A 16999-nucleotide genomic window follows, 5' to 3' on the forward strand; every position below is an offset into this window, starting at 1 on the left:
TGTTCACAGGAGCATTCACACATAAGAAAAATGTCGTGTTCATGAACATTTAGTTAGTTAGTATCCTACTTTTCACTCCTGAGTTCACTAATGTGAACCTTGACTGATCAGCTTCGAATCGTATAATTATCGATAAACTACAGCGATTTTAGATATGGATTTATGCTGTCGAGTTTAAATCGCTTATTTATTCAGCTATTTATTTATTGCATGCAGGAATTTAATAAACTTATTGCAAAATGCAATCATATTATTCATATTAATGACTTGGAAGAAAGCGATTATGACTAGCTATGCAATTAGAACAAAAGTAATGGCACCCTATACAAGGAGGCAAAATGAGTGTATGTCTATGTTAGCAGAAATGCTGCAGCAGAGCTGCATTACTAGATGATTAAGCGCATGCCGCTCTTAGGAGGCGCTATTTCACCATTTAGTCGTCTCGTCATTGTCTTCAACTCTTTTATGGAGTTTGTGAGCAGGGCTAAATGGCGTGGCTTGGTCATGTACGGCCGATTGGCTTTTATCAACATATGTGAGTATGAATTTTTAGTTGGCTGAAAACATTTACACACAACTTCACTAAAAGTTGATAAATGAGGCTCAGTGAATGTCAAATTTTATCCAGTCACATTCAGACTATGAAAAGTGCATGTTAATCCAAGGCGTAAATGGGTTATTATATTTACATTTATTCATTTAGCAGACGCTTTTATCCAAAGCGACTTATAAAATGAGGAAAAACAAGCAAGGTTATATATTAGTATGGATCTGTAAAACCAACAGGACAGTCTGATTTATAATGTTCCACATTAGACCAAATTCATTTTAATAATAAATCCAGTGAATAAGGATGCCATTTTGTGTACTTGGTTAGAGGAATCCATGTCAGGAAGAACTCCTGCTTCAGGTCTGCACAGCAGCAACGTCACGTCCTGACCCGTCCCTCTTAAAGCCGAGATCACCTCCTGAAACACACAGAGACATTCGTGTTAGATAGAGATATTGAATGTTGAGGCAATCCAGGTTGCTAACTCGATAACAGAACAAAGTGGTGAAGTTACATCTGTGGTCATGCCCTGATAGATAATGTGTTTTTTTTACTACATTAAAATGTATTCTGGTGTAGTGCCACCTAGTGGTCAAACTAACTCATTAACCATTTGTGGTCATAACAGTAACTACACTTCATCACACCACACCACTTCATCACAATGCATTCTGGGAAAGTTTTGCTCTAGAATTCTACAGTCATGTTGCCTCGATTCAATTATCAAACAAACTTTATTAAATAAAGTTTTTTGTTACATCTTTAAGATGATGATGCTATTTAAACTCTGTGGTAACGGAGAGAAGAAGCTGACGAGGATGTGTTAAATACGGCATAACGTACGTGCTGCGTCAGCCCTTTGAGTGACGTTTGATTGACACGCAGGATGACGTCGCCCACTCGGATCAGACCGCTCTCGGCAGCCGGCTGGCCGGGGAACAGCTTCTTGACCCGGACCATGCTGGTACCGAGCGGCTCATCCGGAACATTCTCCTCACGGCTGAAGCTGAACCCGAGACCAGAGGTGTTCTTCAGCAAGCTCACCTCAAACACGTTATCTACAGGAGGAAGATACATACACAAGGTGGTGAGAAGTGGGGGTGTTCGACATTCAAAAATAAATTCTATTAATATGAATTTGATTTAAACCACCGAGACTGAGATAAGCCACACCAAGACGTAAGCATAGCAACAGCCATTCAGAGATAGACTACTGATTAATACATTAGCTAAATAAAGTGACAATCAAGTTGCTAATTCAGCAAAATACACACAAAGCCACACACAAATACACTAAAATAAACACTGTACCTGGTGTGATGAAGCTGTACTCTGCCTGGGGTTTTCTCACCGCACTCCGAAGTTGAGGTCTGGTGTCTCGGACCATTGAAGTGCCCTGAGGGGTGAGAGGAGCGTGAACTCTGTCCTCCGGGAGCTGTCCTCTCTCCAACAACAGATGGACCACCTGAAAGAGAGCGAAGAGGGGGGGGATTTGAGAGGGAGAGGGAGAGAGAGAGACATGATAAATAGATAAATAGACAAAGAAAGAAAGATTTAAAAAAGAGAAAGAAAGAAAGAAAGAAAGAAAGAGGGAAACATGGGTGTTAGAAAAACGAAGTATAGGGAATAGTCTAATCTACGTCTTTGCAGCATTTAAAGACTGACAGCTTGCTAAAACGATACAGAAACTGTGCAATATTTCTGCAACAGTAAACAGGAGAGCTGGTCACAAAAATGTTAGATGCCTCATTGTGGGGTTTTCAGTATCACTGCTGTCATTATTATCCATAACAAAGCAAATGCTGTAATACATTACTCTGATTGTATCAGGATTAACCTCTCAAAAGACTGCTTACAATTATATCTCAACGCTTCCAATATGGTGGACGGACAGATATATCACTTTATACCACAGCGTATTTGAATGCACGAATCTGATTGGTCAGAAGGTGTGCATTATTTTTCATATAAAGGCACAGCTAGTTCCTGCTACAACATGAACAATAGGTTAATATTAATGTGCTCCTTCTAATATCTTACTGTTTCTATAGTAACAGCTCATACACAGGGACTCGTACGGAGAACACTCCACATAATCCAAGACTGATGAGCAACACTATATTACACATTATTTTTGGATAACAGCACAGTCTGGAGTGTGTTATTTCTTACAGAGCTAGTGAAAGCAGCTGATTCTTTAGTGCTCCTCACCTGTCCTGTGTCTCTCAGAGCCTCCACCGCCTCCTTATGAGTGGCTCCTTCCAGACTTTTCCCATTCACAGCCACCACACGGTCTCCTGAACCACACACACACACACACACACACACACACACACACACACACACACACACACACACACACACACACACCCACCCCTCACATTTTTACTCAGTATCTCCCTTCACAGTTTTTCACAATCACAATCTGCCATGTTTTTTTTTTAAATTCTGTTCGAATATACTAAAATCAATCTGCAAACAAAGCAAACATCGCAGTCTTATATGCAAAACTGAATAAAGGGTGGAACTTGTATGTGAATTGAGTGTACAGGTTCAATGTTCGTAGGTTTATGTTATGTATCAGGTGTGAATTCTGGATAAGAAGTGAAAAAAAGATGGGCTGCAATTGCAATTACTTTAAATACTAACGCTAAATGTAATTCTTTACCTTTCTTGATCCTCCCATCCAGCTCGGCTGCACCTTTAGGGACGATCCCTTTGACGTAGATCCCGCCGTGCCTGACTGACGTATTGGAGCCGCCCTGCGTCACGCAACACAGCCGTTAACACACTTCTGCATGATGGCTACGTCTCACACTCTAATCTAGTCTAGGAGGGTTTTGCTAGGTTTCTGATACAGGGTCTGATTGTATTTGAGCTGTTTCTACTGGGCAGCTGTTATAGTGTGGCTTCATTACACATTAAACCAAAGTGGTGTACTGAAAAAATAATGCAATTATATAGATTCAGTCATTACGTGGACCAAGCTCTAATCAATGCCAAGTAAAACCAGCTCGTTTATTAATTTGTGAATATTGTAGGATGTTTATTGCTCTCAGAATGAACAGTAAATCATGATTACTATCAGGATTGATTTAGATTGAAGGGTAATGCAAAGCACGTAAAAGTCACTCCGAGACAGAAATCACACTGCAGCAAGCCGAGACAGTGAACTTCTAATGCAATCCAACACCACTATCACTTAGCAATACCTTTTTTTTTTTTATTTATTATTTTTAAAAATAATGTCGTGTAATCTATCAGACATGGGCTGTGATGCAGCTTCAGGATAAACACCTTCACATCGTTCACATTTCAGGTCCAATCCTTATTCAACACACCTGATAATCAAGAGCTAATCAAGAACTGCATCCCAAATGCTAATGTCTGATAGACGAGTTCTTGGTAGAATTTACTCTTAAAAGCAAATAATGCTTATAAACTGTTGTTTGATATGAAAAAGATGACTTAGTAGAAAGGATAGAGTTGGGTGTGTTGGTGTGTTGTGCTTGTTTGCTAGCTCATCAACTAATTAGCGGTTCATAAGAAGTGGCATTTCTCCTAAACACACTCAGCTAAAACCTGACTGAGGGCACAAGGATGCTAAACAAATCTGGGTCATTGCGATGACTAACTTTATGCTGCCTTTATGTTTTATTTACTTACAAAAACACACAAACACACACGGAAAATAATGAAAACATGAATCAGGAATCTAATGGAAGCCACAAAGCCATTTGCAGTTAGCTGTCATTGCTAAGTGTAATTACTCTATAGTATTATTCATACAAAATGTTTTTTTTTCTTTCATAATTTAACAATACATCTGAGGGAAATGTTGATATTCTTGATAACTCTGTCTTGTTTCCACTTTCACTCTGCCTTTACTGTCCATATAAAAAACTAACAATGGCTATTTGTTAACTAGCAAGTTTGTTGCTAAGTGTATTTACTGTGTAATTTTAGTCATACACAATGTTTTCTCAGTAATTTAACAACACATCTAAGGAAAACATTGATATTCTTGACAACTTTGCCTCCTTTCTACATTCCTCAGAGTCATTAGCTAGCCTGTGTTGTATGCTCATATTTCCCAGTTGCCAAGCAACAGTGTGACTTTAAAACAGACACAAGTTAGCTGTCAGTGCTAGTGTATTTACCATGTAATTACGGTGTAATTTTACTCATACTATGCCTTTTCTTAGTAATTCAACACCACATCTGTGTGAAATGTTGATGTTCCTGACAAATTTGTCTAGTTTCCACTGTTACGTTCTCTTTATTTTTTATATAAAAGACAATGGCTTTTTGCTAGCTAGCTAAATATCATGCCTCAGTCATTAGCTAGCTTATGCTCTGTGTCCACATTTTACTTTATAACACAGATCAGTTATCATGCAGTTACTGTGTAATTTTAGTCATATGGTATATTTTCTTAGTAATTTAACAACACATCTGAGGCAAATGTTGATATTCTTGACAACCTAATTTCTACAGTTACTTGGGCTTTACTATGCATATAAATGACAACCGTTACTTGTCGCTACCTAAACATTGTGCCTCAGTCATTAGCCAGCTTATGCTTGGTGTCCATGTTTCCCTGTTCTCGTCATTTTAAACAAGCATATTGTGTGTTTCCAATGTTGAAAGCACAAATTCAGGAATTTCATTTAACAGCAGTAGTGCATTACGGGTAATACACGGTTCCATACTAGCATTTGGGGGGAGAAAAAAAAAAATTCTTGTTAGAACCAAATCAGTGAGTTGTAGTGTTTGGAACATTTCCCAAAATGGCTAAAAGCACTAGCTAGATGTGAAATCTATTGTTCGGGATAAAATCAGAGCCTGAATATTAGAGCCAGGTGTATTAAATAAGAGTTGGCGGTAAATGTTAAGGATCTGATTTGCCCCAGTCGTGCTGCTACCGTGTTTGTAATGTGTTTCGGTTTTACCGTTCGCAAAGCGAGATGGAGGAGTTCATTTCAAAATGCTTGTAAAAACCTGCATGCAAATGCCAAGAGAGCCACTACTTTCCCCAAAACTGAAGCCAAGCGAGGAGCTTCAAAAAAGCAGCACCGGCTACGGAGGAGGGGAAACACAGCAACAAAACACACACACAGCAATAAGTAAACAAAAAAGGGGAAAAAGGAAGAAATCAAGAAAGAGTGAAAACCTTTCCGAACAGTACCGTGACACTAATGCCCAGACTGCTGTCTATTTTGGACAGCTCAACGTCAAATAGATCTCCGGGCTGGAGACTATTGACTGCTGGGCCACTACCACTTAATCCGTCCATGACGGAGACGTCCTGCAAACAGAGAAGAGCTGCGTAAATACACACACGTAAGGCCACAGCCTGGGGGAAGGGCATGCAGGGGTCGAGAGAGGTCAGAGGTTACAGGGTGAAGGGTCTCAAGCTTTGCGCAGGTCAGCATCATGCGTTCACAGATTGCATCCACATTCAAAATGCAATTCAAGGTCAAAACAGGCAGTTAGCCGAGAGTTGTGGAGGTGAAATTTTTATGGAAATCCCAGAATAACATTTATATTAAATGTATGTGTGCTACACAAGAGTTTAAATTACTGGTTGACTTTTCTTCATAAGTATTACTAGAACAGTTTGGCCAGTTTTGTACAATTGTAGTTAATTAAAGAAGGCATGTTTAACATCATATGTTTTGCTTCTTTTGTTTCACACCAGAGCTACAAAGCTAAAGTAGCTAACAATTAAGAGAAACTTATAGCCACCAGTTTAGCACTGTGCTAACTGTATACTTAAATCACCCACTCACTTTAGTAAAACCTGTAAAATCTGCACATAACAGGTTTAAAACAAATAGCAAAATAAACCCTTATTTAAAATAAATATATAAATTTAATTGGAACTCCCAACTTTAGGCCACGCCTCTTGACAGAATATGATTGCTGGTGTGGAGTGAGTAAATTGAAAAAAAAAGTTATTTGGCTACTGCTGTTTTTACCTCTACGACATTCTTTTTTCCCCCCATTTTTCATTTTTCCATTATTGTCATGCAGCAATGTTGGTGTTTTTGCTTAGGAATTTAACACATCTGACAAAAATGCTCATACTCCAGACAACTTTGCCTCGTTTCTTTCACTCTGTCTATATAAAAGACAACAGATGCTCTGTTTCCATATTTCCCAATCGCCTAGCAACAGTGTTAGAATTAGTGTTAGAGTCAGAAACCATCACAAGTGGTTCTCCATTTGAGAGACGGAACAAGTCCACAAAGCTGTTGCAGATTGCACGATGATAACGTGGCGGCTACAAGCTTCCATTACTTATTAGCTACATTAGCCTTATAGCTTGAGTGTAACTCTAAAGATGTAAATGTCAGACAGCAAACATGGCTCAGCTGATTGGCCTTAGGGGTAAAATCACAAACTTTTAGCTCAACTATTCTTTTAAAAAGGTAAGTGTGTGATGATATCTATGTGCTTTATTTATTGTAAAATTAAAAAACCTACCAAGGCAGGTTAACTAAATGATACTGACAGTATAACTGAGTTCTTCTGTCTTAGTACTTTTCTTTTTACCTGCAATGCCTTACATTTAATCCATTAAAACCGAGAACATGAAGGACCATAAAAATAAAGTATGTCAGCAAAGTAAAAATACTTTCTAAAATTAGATTAACTAATAAACATGTCCATTTAATTTCCTCAGACTCATCCTTCACATCGTTTCAAGTAATCGAGCATTTATTGAAAATATGAAATACAAAATACAAACAGAAGATAATCATCTTTCTAAAACAAACAGTAAATCATTCACGCTAAGCTCTAAAACAAATCAAATCACTATGATCTCAGACACTACCTTCATAGACTTTTGCTTGTCCTGGTTACTCGAGTGTGTGTCCTCGTCCATGTCCGAGTCGCCTCTGTCCGAGATCTCCGGCTCTTTCGGGGCCTCAGGACCTTTGGGTTTCCTGGTTTTGGGGGGCAGCGCTGGAGGGGTGGAGTCAGCCCCGCTTTCATCTTTCTGGTGCACGCCGTTGAGTTGTGTCTGTGGGAAGCTTCCTGCTACGTTCTTACCGAAGAAAGGAGGGAAGGTATGAGCCAGTTCCTCGGAGGAAGAATCCACGTCTACTTCCTGTCTCGACTTGTCTTTGTAGTGGGAGAGATCTGAAGGAGAGTCTATGAGACAGACGGGTTTGATGTTCAGATCAGAAAAGCAGCATCGTGTCTAAACCTGCCATGGACATTACGACCAACCACATCACCAACTGATCGAAAAAAAAAAAAATTTAAAAAAACACGCTATGAAGCATCGTCGTTACTGTTTTCGATGGTACTGGCCTCAAATTTTCTAAAAAGATGAAGGACACTAAATATCATACAATGTAAATGTTCATTTTCATCGTCATGTTTATTTTAATTGATCCATTTTAGCTCATCAAAACAATTTTTTTCATATTTTCATCTCTTTAATAGGTAGTATGATAAAATCTGGTGTTCCACAAGGCTCTGCTTTAACACCCATACTCTTTTCCCTGTATATGCACCCATTTGGGCAAATCATCTTGTGTTAAAATGTTAAAAATGTATATTTTGTATATTTTGACAGGGAGGTTATGAAGTAAGGAAGTACCTGCAAACAGTGGCTCTTTAGGCTGTGACACCAGCAGTGTGACATCATCTGGAGAGCTCTGCAAGATCTCCACAGTTTCCTCGTGAGAAAGACCTTCAACACTGACATTGTTCACTTTGAGCAGCCGGTCACCTGCAGCCACGACACACACAACAGTGAAAGATGATACTTAAATCATTAGCAGAATGTTACTATGAATTTTCCACATCAGATTAGTATTATTATTTTTTTAAGTTAGCTGCTATAACATGCTAAATTCATACCAGTTATCTCCACAACCTTCCTCTTGTGGTCAAAGCTGGTACTGCATGCTGTGTTAGATACATTTTTTTATACAAAGATCTTTTGGATACAGTGAGGAAAATGTTTTAGAAGTGACTGGTCTAAAATTGTAATGCAGATACTGAAGAGGAAAAAAGTGGAATTGTTTTTTTTTCCCCGGTTCCTTAAACTTCAGAGATTTTGGACATCAGAGCGCAGTAAATGTGTGTTTAGCAGGTTGTGTGACGTTTGTGTGCAGTCAGACTGCAGTGATGTGTATAGAAGTGAAGTGAAACAGATTTTAAGCACAGTGATCTGATATTTCATATCGTCCGCTCATAAACAAACACACACCTGGTTTCAGGCGTCCATCGACGTCAGCAGGTCCCCCTGGAGTGATGGAGCTGATGATGGTGCCCAGATCCATCCGGCCTGCACTCTCTCCTCCACTGATCTGAAAGCCTGGAGTATGTACACACACCCACCCACACACACACACACCCACCCACACACACACACACATAGCTGTCACATCTCCAGGGTTTAATTCTCTCATTATGCAAATTTTGACTGTGCACATATGCTATAGCAGAAATTAAAAAAAAAAAACGCTATTTATTTTGCTTATGGAAAATTCAGTGTCTGGATAAAGACAACAGCGGGTCCATGATAGCTCGATGACATCATCTTTGCTAAGTAAAACAGCTATTATTTAGCTCTGTCAGGCGCAGAGGCCACGCCTCTTTCCCTGTGACTGACAGACACAGAGACCACACCTCATTCCATCCTAGAGTCAGTATACATTATTCACATGTTTTATATCACCTTCCCATTTATTCCTTTATGTGTGTGTGTGTGTGTGTGTGTGTGTGTGTGTGTGTGTGTGTGTGTGTAACTCACCCAGGCCATACTTCACGTCCTTCTTCAGACTGACGCTTTTATTTTCACGCTCAGGGGAAGGCAACATGTCCAACTTTTTCTTCAGGGAATCTGTAGAGAAAAAAATGTTTCAGTGATCTATATTTCAGTGAAAATATATTCAGTGAGTATATGAACTTTAAAAAAAAACACAGAAATTATAGACACAAACACAGAGATTACATACAAAGCCACAGAAATTACACATGCACAGACACAATATTTAGATTAGATTAAATTATTTAGATTAAAGCATGTGGAGAACATGGAAAATTTTTATTGGCATTTATTACAGCAGTGGGCGTGTAGGGACGAGTTACATCCTCATAAAACAGAAATATAAACACACACTCACACGCATACACTCAGTGATGGTTTGCTTAGCCATATTTACATGTGTGTAAATATTCATATTCTAATAACTACTCTTTAGTTTTAAAATCGAATAAAGTGATTAGCGACGACATTCACATTAGCACAACTCGCAAAGAACGTGATTAACAACAATAAATGGCATTGAATCTTACCAGTAATTCCTACTGATGAGACTGGGGTAGAAGATAAGTCCGAGCCATGCATGCTAACACCTGAATACACACACACACACACACACACACATACAGAGCTTGAGGAACACATTTCCTTTCCTGTTTCCAATTACAGAATATATAATGATATACAGTGACAGCACCAGGTACAAAAGGTTGCTACTTTACACACTTTATTTAAACTCAAATATTTCAGGCTGCTGACCTTCGACATACGGCGCTCCGCTCTCCTCACAGGACGACGTGTCTGAATCCTTCGTTAGGTTTTTCGAGCTCCAGTTCGGAGTGTCAGGGTGGCTCATGGACCTGAAAGCAATGCGGGAAACGACGAAAAGAGGAGAGAGGTTTTTTTAAAAAAAATTCCTGTTCGGTATCATTTTTTCATTCATTTGGAGTGATTTACAAATCGTGAGATGAAAATCAACAATTAATAATAATAATAATTTATATGTAATAATAAATATAGTAACTTATACGTAAGCTTCAAAATTAATTATAATAGTTTTATTATTATTATTGCTCCATTGCTGTCCCATTTTTTAAAATTATGATTGTTTTGTTATTTGATATTAGTGTTTTCGTGCGTTTCCCCACCTCTCCTGCTGTCCATGAACAGTGATGGAGTCGGTATCGGAGCTAGCGCGGTGGTGTACGGAGGTGAACGGTGCCCCCCGGTGCTCGGGAGACTCGGGCAGCTCGCCCAGGTTGTGATGAGAGCGGCTCTTCATCCTGGAGCTGGAGTTTGTGCTGAAGGCAGGAAAAGCTCGTTCCTCTGAGCTCGACATCCTCTTCAGGCTGTCTGGGTTGGAGCGGGTGCTCATTGTAGCGCTAGCTGCTAGGCTGGCTAAGCTAACGGCCCGGCCCAGGCTTTCAGGACCCACAGGGTACTGCAGCATGTTCAGAGGAGAGTTTTCTACATAAAGAGAAAGTGGAAAAAAAGAATTTTTTATTCATGCTTTGCTGAAAGCTCTTTGTTACTCTTTGCTCTTTGTTAGTTTTCAATCTAATTTTTATTATTTATTTATTTCTATTTTACAGAGCAATACAAATGATGAGTGACGAGTGACTGCGCGGGGGACGAGTGACTGCGCGGGGGACGAGTGACTGCAGGGACAAGTGACGGCGGTGACGAGTGACGGCGGTGACGAGTGACGGCGGTGATGAGTGACTGTGTTGTACCGAGCTCCTGCTGCTCCTGGTTGCTCTGCCGTGTTTTCATCTGCTGGTGGAATTTGTACTGCTCTAAGCACAGCTGGAGCAGATACTGACACGTCTTCTGACTGTCTGTCTGGAACACGTGTTTGATCCCATCTGATGAGTTCTGCAGACAAATCTTCTTTTTCTGGAACACACACACACACACACACCCCATCTACAGGTTTCTGTATAACGTGTTTGTTTTTTTGTTATTCAGTAGCCGAACTATTTGGCTATTTGTGAACAATTACTGAATGCCAATATCCTTTCTTTCTTTCTTTCTTTTGGCATTTGTGAGTTCAGGAGCACGTAACATATGTGATGATGTAATATACATAAGATACATGTTTATATGTTGTGTGTAACATGCAGCTCTTACGGTGAAGGAGCTCTTCTTGGTCTCTCTCCAGGGGAACCTCAGCGCCGGGGTTCGGTTTCCGTTCAGCACCTCGAAGATCTGGATGCCTTTGGAGCAGACGCCCATCTGGATTCCTGTCTGAGATCTTTTCTCAGGCAGCACGCGGTGGAAGTGAACGCCATACTCCGTCAGCCGCTGACTCACCTACAGCACCAAGACAAAAACCCACCACATCACATTACATCTCATCTCATCCCATCCCATCATGTCATCCCATCCCAATCCATCCCATCTCATCACACCCCGTCCCATCCCAATCCATCACACCTTATCTCATCCCATCCCATCTCATCACACCTCATCCCATCATGTCATCCCATCCCAATCCATCCCATCTCATCACACCCCATCCCATCCCAATCCATCAAACCTTATCTCATCCCATCCCATCTCATCACACCCCGTCCCATCACGTCATCCCATCCCAGTCTATCCATCCCATCACACCTCATCCCATCACATCTCATCTCATTCCATTCCATCCCATTCCATCCTATCCAATCCCATAATACGAGATCACCCTGACTTTAAAGTTAGAAATAACTAACACCAGAATATGAACCTTAAAAATGATGTGCAAGGAAATTCCAATTAATAAAAACAGATTAAACATAATGATGTAGCATTGCTCAGAGTCTCAATGTTCAATTAAATCACACAGAAAACATCTGCAGAATGATGGTGGTGTATGTATGCGCACTGCCACAAGAGGGCACTCTAAATGTAAACCACGATTAACACATGACAGCAAATTGGACTGAAATTCTTAAATTTCTCTAGACCAAAGCAATTCCCAACGTTAATCCATATAATGCATTTACATACATGTTCAAAATGTGTTGTGTGAGGCTGGGTGATACGCCAAAAATATATGATGAAACAAATGATTCAAGACTGAAGGGGGGGGGGAATGTCTACAAAACAGACGATTTAACACCAAAAAGGAGGGAAAAAATCTATAAAAATAAAAAATAAATAAATGTGTAACATATATGCTCATGTACATGCTTTATTTTAACACTGATATTTTTAAGTCTTTAATCCGGAAGAAGTGAACAGACGGTAATAAAGATTAAGTACTCTGTACACTCTCAGCCCAAGATGGCTGAGACGTGCTTCTAGTAGGAAAGGAAAAAAAAAAAACCCAGACAACCACAGCGTTGTGTTCTTCCCGTTTCACTGGCACACAGAAATCCGGCTGATCCAAATGTTCTGCCTAAAAAAATACACGTAAAGCCCAAACTGGCCCAAATGGAAAGATCTGGGTTTTACCACTGTCAGAAAAAACAGCTGCTATGTTTTCAATCATTAAAACTCTCACGGAAGCACAGACTGAACTCGATGAAATCGTCTAAAAAAGTGAGTCAGCACAATTTCTTACGAACCGCAACTTATTTTATGTGACACATTACGTACAAAAGCAATGCGGCCCATTCTGGCCTAAGAGTTAATGTGCAGCATCAGAGATAATCAGAGATAATGCGCTCCACGCAGATAACATGTGGCGCATGTAAGGATTAAAACACTCGGTGGCATGCTGTTATAGGAAAATAATCAACAATGGTGTGATGTGATAAAGCAGAGATACTGTTCCAACACTGAAGTTGATTATTTTCCTATAACCGCATACCCTAAAGTGTTTTATTCCTCTTATACAACAACAAGTTTTCGATAGTTACAATTTTTAAATTATGAACGACATGTCATACTTTTTATCCATTTTTAGTTGCATTTAATGTACAATCTCACTTGTCATGTTACAGAGAAACTGCAAAGACCTCCGTCCTGAAGATGCCAGAAAACTACTGATTGTTACAAAACCCTGACACTGGAGACTCCTTCCATAAAGGTGAAGTAAACTTCACCATATCAATGATTACACACGTTTTTCTGCAGTAAATAAGATAAACATTTTTATTATTAGGTTCAGTTTATGTCAATGAGCTGTTACTATAGAAACAAAAATGTATTAGAACAAGCGCATTAATATATACCTGTGATTTGTAGCTTCACTACTGTCAGAACAGCTGTTACTGAAAATTAATCAACATCTGGTGTGGGATAAATATTAATATAGAACATTAACAGAACTGAACCTAATACAGTTTCCTGAGGGACACAAGCAGCCCTTGAGGAAGGACACGGACACACACACACACACACACACACACACACACACACACACCTTAAGGAACTCGAACTCGGCTTCGTCCTCTTTGGCTCCGTAGTAGTTGCTGTGCAGTTTGGAGAGTTCCTCTTTCATGGAGCTTTGGTCCAGCTTCTCCATAATATTAGCAGGAAGGTAATGCTCCGTCCTGAAATACGTCTTTCCATGGAGCTGAGAGAAACCGTGAAGACAAGCGTGATTTATTCCCTTTAAATAAAAGTCTGATATTCCTGAATCCCAATTAAGTTCCAGGTTTTAACATGACCAAATGTGGAAAAATTCAAGAGGGTGAATACTTGTGTGTGCCACAGTACATCAGATTGTCAATCACTTCAATTTTGTTTTTTACCTCGGGCTGATAGTCGCCGATCTCAGCCTGCAGCGCCAGGGAGGCCAAAATCATCGCGTTCTCCATGCTGCAACGCATTCGCTCCTCCAAAATATCCTTCCGCAACTGCAAGTAGTACTGGTGCTTGGTCATGGGGTGCCTTAGGAAAACCAAACAAGTAGTAGTCAGGGTAAGTGGAAAAGAAATGGAAAGATATAAGCAAGCTTTAAAAATAAGAAAAAATAAATTTAAAAAAATCAAAACAGGAAAAATATAAAATGTTCAGCTCATGAAGCACTCAGAACTGGGGCTGGATGCCAATAATTTTGATCAGAGGAATCCAAACGTGCATTATTGCAGAAAAAAAATCCACAGTGATGGACCGCAGACCATCTCTAACTAAATAAAATAAAATAAAGCAATAGGCTTAGTTGATTACTATCATTATATTTTTAATGCTTAATGTTCTTTTTATCTTTATGAAATATTTAAAGATATTTTAAAAAGTTTCTTTTACTAGATTAGATTAGATGCATCTTTTTTGTCATTGTGCAGAGTACAAGTACAGAGCCAATGAAATGCCGTTTTCGCATATCCCAGCATGCTAGGAAGCTGGGGTCAGAGTGCAGGGTCAGCCAGGATACAGGCTTTGTGTGTTGTGCAACTCTACAATCGCTGTCCCAGACCCTTTACATTAATATTACATTAAAGGACACTCGGCAGCCATTACCTTATAATGAATTTCCTGGTTACATAACTGCACTATTTGACCATGTAGTACACAGTTACAGAAGGGAATGATTTCTAATCGCACTATCCGGCGTCACCCAGATGAGGATGGGTTTGATTTTGAGTCTGGTTCCTCTCAAGGTTTCTTCCTCATATCGCCTCAGGGAGTTTTTCCTCACCACCGTCACCTCTGGCTCACTCATTAGGGATAAATTCATAAATTTAAAATGTATATACTGAGTTTATATATTTCTGTAAAGCTGCTTTGTGACAATGTCCGTTGTTAAAAGTGCTATACAAATAAAACTGAACTGAATTGTCAAAATATTCTGCATAAAACTTAAACTCTGATTCAGTCTCCGCTAAAGCCAAGACAAACATGAGAAAATCCTGTAGTCATAAACACAAGAGTGAACACTTTGTCTAAAAACTCCCGACCAAAAGCATCCTGGTGACCTACTGGATGAAGCTGACATCATCGTGGAAGAACTTGATGCGAAGGAATAAAGTGAAGTTGATTTCTGTTTTCCTTTTTTTTGGATCGTCTTTCCAGCCATCTGGAGCCACCTTCGAGATTCTGGCGTCAGAGTCGATGAAGAAGAACTCGTCATCTAGAAAAACAACCCCGAAAATAAAGCCAGAGCTAACACACCATGCTGTTATGTGTGTGTGTATATATATATATATATATATATATATATATATATATATATTTATAATGTATAGTTTCACTAACAAACTCTTAGTGAAGCGCTGCATTAAAAAAATGGTGTTGAATTGTCATCTGACCAGAGTTTGTAACTGTGATGTCATTTACCATGATATTACATGATCATATTGCCCAGCCCTAATCTGCATCATGCATATGAAGTTCAGTTCAAATTACATTCAACTTTATAACATGTGTTTAGGTTTAAAACCTTTTGGGGAAATTGACTGACTGGTCAAAGTGTTTTGCTTTAATTTGAAAGAAAACAGGAAATGAATATCTGATCAGAAAATCCAAATTAGTGTCAGAAACAGGAAAGTGTTGATGTGTCATAAAATCTAAGAGCCAGTCAGGGTCTAATATGCAAATGAAGACCACGCAAAACTGGTTTACACGGAGAAGGAGGCGTAATCATGAAATCTTGATGGAGATGAAAGTGTAGTCGCTTCTATCTGTTATATCGTCTCAAGAAAACAGCATCGAGCGATTAAAAAAATGAAATATTTCTCAATTTATTCCAAGTAAGGCAGGTCACGATATTTCCCTACTCTAATGTAGCGCGTTTAAAGGAGTGCATGCGTATCTGGCTTTAACAGAAGACTATGGTGATCCTGATGCAAACACAAATCCATTAGGAATTATTATTAACATAATAATTAACAATGTGATCAAATCAAGTGGATCCAAGAGTGAACAAATCATTCCCATGTCTCTGTAGTTCACCTTGGAAAGCACTAAATGTATTTTTAAAATGTTTAAAATATATTATTCCCTTAAACCAACAGCAATGTCAAACAATTTCATTTTAAATCGCTTGCAAGGGATTCAGAATAAAGGCAAACACACAAACACACACACACACACACACACACAGAGCATGTGATGTCTCACCTTTAAGGTAAGCCAGGCCAAAGAGGTGATGCTCCACCAGACCCACGTGTGCGATCACCATGTCCAACACGTCCTTACACACGGCCTTCACGTCACAGCTCACCTCCAGCTTCTGACCGTTCAGCAGCACCACAAATACCTTCCGCTGGCTCTCCTCCACCTTCCCGCGCTTATTCTACACACACACACACACACACACACATATGCACATTACACTCAGTGGGAGGACCAATAACCTCTCCACCAATAAGATCAACATCCTAAAGGCGGCACATTCAAATATATGCAAATTTCTGTGTCTTACCATTATGGAAGAGGGAACGTTCAGAACCACGCACGGCTCAGTGGACATCTTCGCAAACTCAGGACCGAAAAAATTCTACAGACACAGAGACAGAGGATAATACAGGAATTTAAATAATAAAATAAAATCAGACCAACCTTACTCTCTCTCTCACACACACACACACACACACACACATACTCTTAAGTGAACTGAAAAAAAAACTATGAAACATAATTAATGCTATATAATAAGAATGTGGGTAAGAATTTTATGGTTGATTTATTGCTCAGCACCTACATTTAATAGTAATTACATCTAAAAAAAAAAATGAATAAAGAAAAAAAATGTATGAAAAGAAACAAAAATGTAAATGTGTTTATAA

At 39.3% G+C, this 16999-nt stretch overlaps 1 protein-coding gene across 5 annotated transcripts in view; it reads right to left on the bottom strand.

Moving 5' to 3' along the window:
* ptpn13 (protein tyrosine phosphatase non-receptor type 13) overlaps nt 1-16999 on the bottom strand; it is a 68815-nt gene that overhangs the window by 11653 nt on the left and 40163 nt on the right. For 2 of the 5 annotated variants that reach the window (XM_034311093.2, XM_034311090.2), the window contains exons 11-30: nt 16636-16710; nt 16332-16506; nt 15192-15342; nt 14024-14162; nt 13693-13845; nt 11469-11651; nt 11072-11234; nt 10487-10805; nt 10098-10198; nt 9872-9931; nt 9327-9416; nt 8781-8888; nt 8166-8297; nt 7392-7711; nt 5739-5858; nt 3219-3312; nt 2762-2847; nt 1862-2015; nt 1394-1608; nt 870-968 (exon numbers count right to left, since the gene is read on the bottom strand). In XM_034311093.2, coding sequence (XP_034166984.2) covers nt 870-968; nt 1394-1608; nt 1862-2015; nt 2762-2847; nt 3219-3312; nt 5739-5858; nt 7392-7711; nt 8166-8297; nt 8781-8888; nt 9327-9416; nt 9872-9931; nt 10098-10198; nt 10487-10805; nt 11072-11234; nt 11469-11651; nt 13693-13845; nt 14024-14162; nt 15192-15342; nt 16332-16506; nt 16636-16710 — 2937 coding nt within the window. Of the gene's footprint in view, nt 1-869; nt 969-1393; nt 1609-1861; nt 2016-2761; nt 2848-3218; nt 3313-5723; nt 5859-7391; nt 7712-8165; nt 8298-8780; nt 8889-9326; nt 9417-9871; nt 9932-10097; nt 10199-10486; nt 10806-11071; nt 11235-11468; nt 11652-13692; nt 13846-14023; nt 14163-15191; nt 15343-16331; nt 16507-16635; nt 16711-16999 lie in introns of all 5 variants that reach the window. The other 3 variants (XM_034311091.2, XM_034311089.2, XM_034311092.2) reach the window with 2 other exon arrangements.

This window comes from Pangasianodon hypophthalmus, chromosome 15, assembly GCF_027358585.1.
Source record: "Pangasianodon hypophthalmus isolate fPanHyp1 chromosome 15, fPanHyp1.pri, whole genome shotgun sequence".
Taxonomy (NCBI): domain Eukaryota; kingdom Metazoa; phylum Chordata; class Actinopteri; order Siluriformes; family Pangasiidae; genus Pangasianodon; species Pangasianodon hypophthalmus.